This window comes from Solanum pennellii, chromosome 3 (genome assembly GCF_001406875.1).
Source record: "Solanum pennellii chromosome 3, SPENNV200".
Classification (NCBI taxonomy): Eukaryota; Viridiplantae; Streptophyta; class Magnoliopsida; order Solanales; family Solanaceae; genus Solanum; species Solanum pennellii.
In genome coordinates this window covers 53,791,223-53,791,788 of record NC_028639.1, presented here as the reverse complement: position 1 = coordinate 53,791,788, position 566 = coordinate 53,791,223, and the positions used below count along the sequence as shown (strand labels likewise).

The 566-nt window shown below is 35.9% G+C and overlaps 1 protein-coding gene across 4 annotated transcripts in view; it reads left to right on the top strand.

Moving 5' to 3' along the window:
- Positions 1-206: 206 nt before the first annotated feature.
- Positions 207-566, top strand: part of LOC107014441 — an 8,086-nt gene continuing 7,726 nt past the window's right edge. For all 4 annotated transcript variants that reach the window (XM_027915424.1, XM_027915425.1, XM_027915423.1 and 1 more), the window contains exons 1-2: positions 207-342; positions 487-556. In XM_027915424.1, the coding sequence (XP_027771225.1) occupies positions 535-556 (22 nt within the window). In that variant the 5' untranslated portion in view covers positions 207-342; positions 487-534. The remainder of the gene's footprint in view (positions 343-486; positions 557-566) is intronic.

Genomic DNA, 566 nt, shown 5'->3' with positions numbered 1-566 from the left:
AAATAACTATAACTCCAATTTTTTAATTTTTTTTTTATTGATATTTGAAAGTTCTAGAGGGTGTTAGACATTAAAATTTTATTTTTGATATAAATATTTAAATTTTGAATGTGTTTTTTTTGCAAATTTTCAAATAAAAAAATAAATTATAATGGCCAGTCTATATATAAGGACAAAAATTTGTCTCTCTCCCACTCACTAGAGCACAGTATTTGAGTATTTCAGTCATCAAGAATTTCATATTTTTACTTTTCAGTCCTCTTCATAACCCCTTTCTTTCCCAAAACCCCCTCTCTTTACTCTTGAAACCCCCAAATCCAGAGACGAACCGCTGCTCTAAAGGTAACATCATTTCATTCTCACTCTGCTACGTCTCTCCCTCCCATCATCTACTATCCATTTTTACTCTTTACGACTCTAGGGTTTCTTTTGCACCTCCATTTTCATCATCTGTGTCGTCGATTTCATCTTCGTTTTCTGTTCTAGGGTTTTGAGTAAAGCGTGAGGAGTTGGAGAACCGAATCGCACCGACATATGGAGGCTTCGGCAGCGGCTGGTGTCGCCGC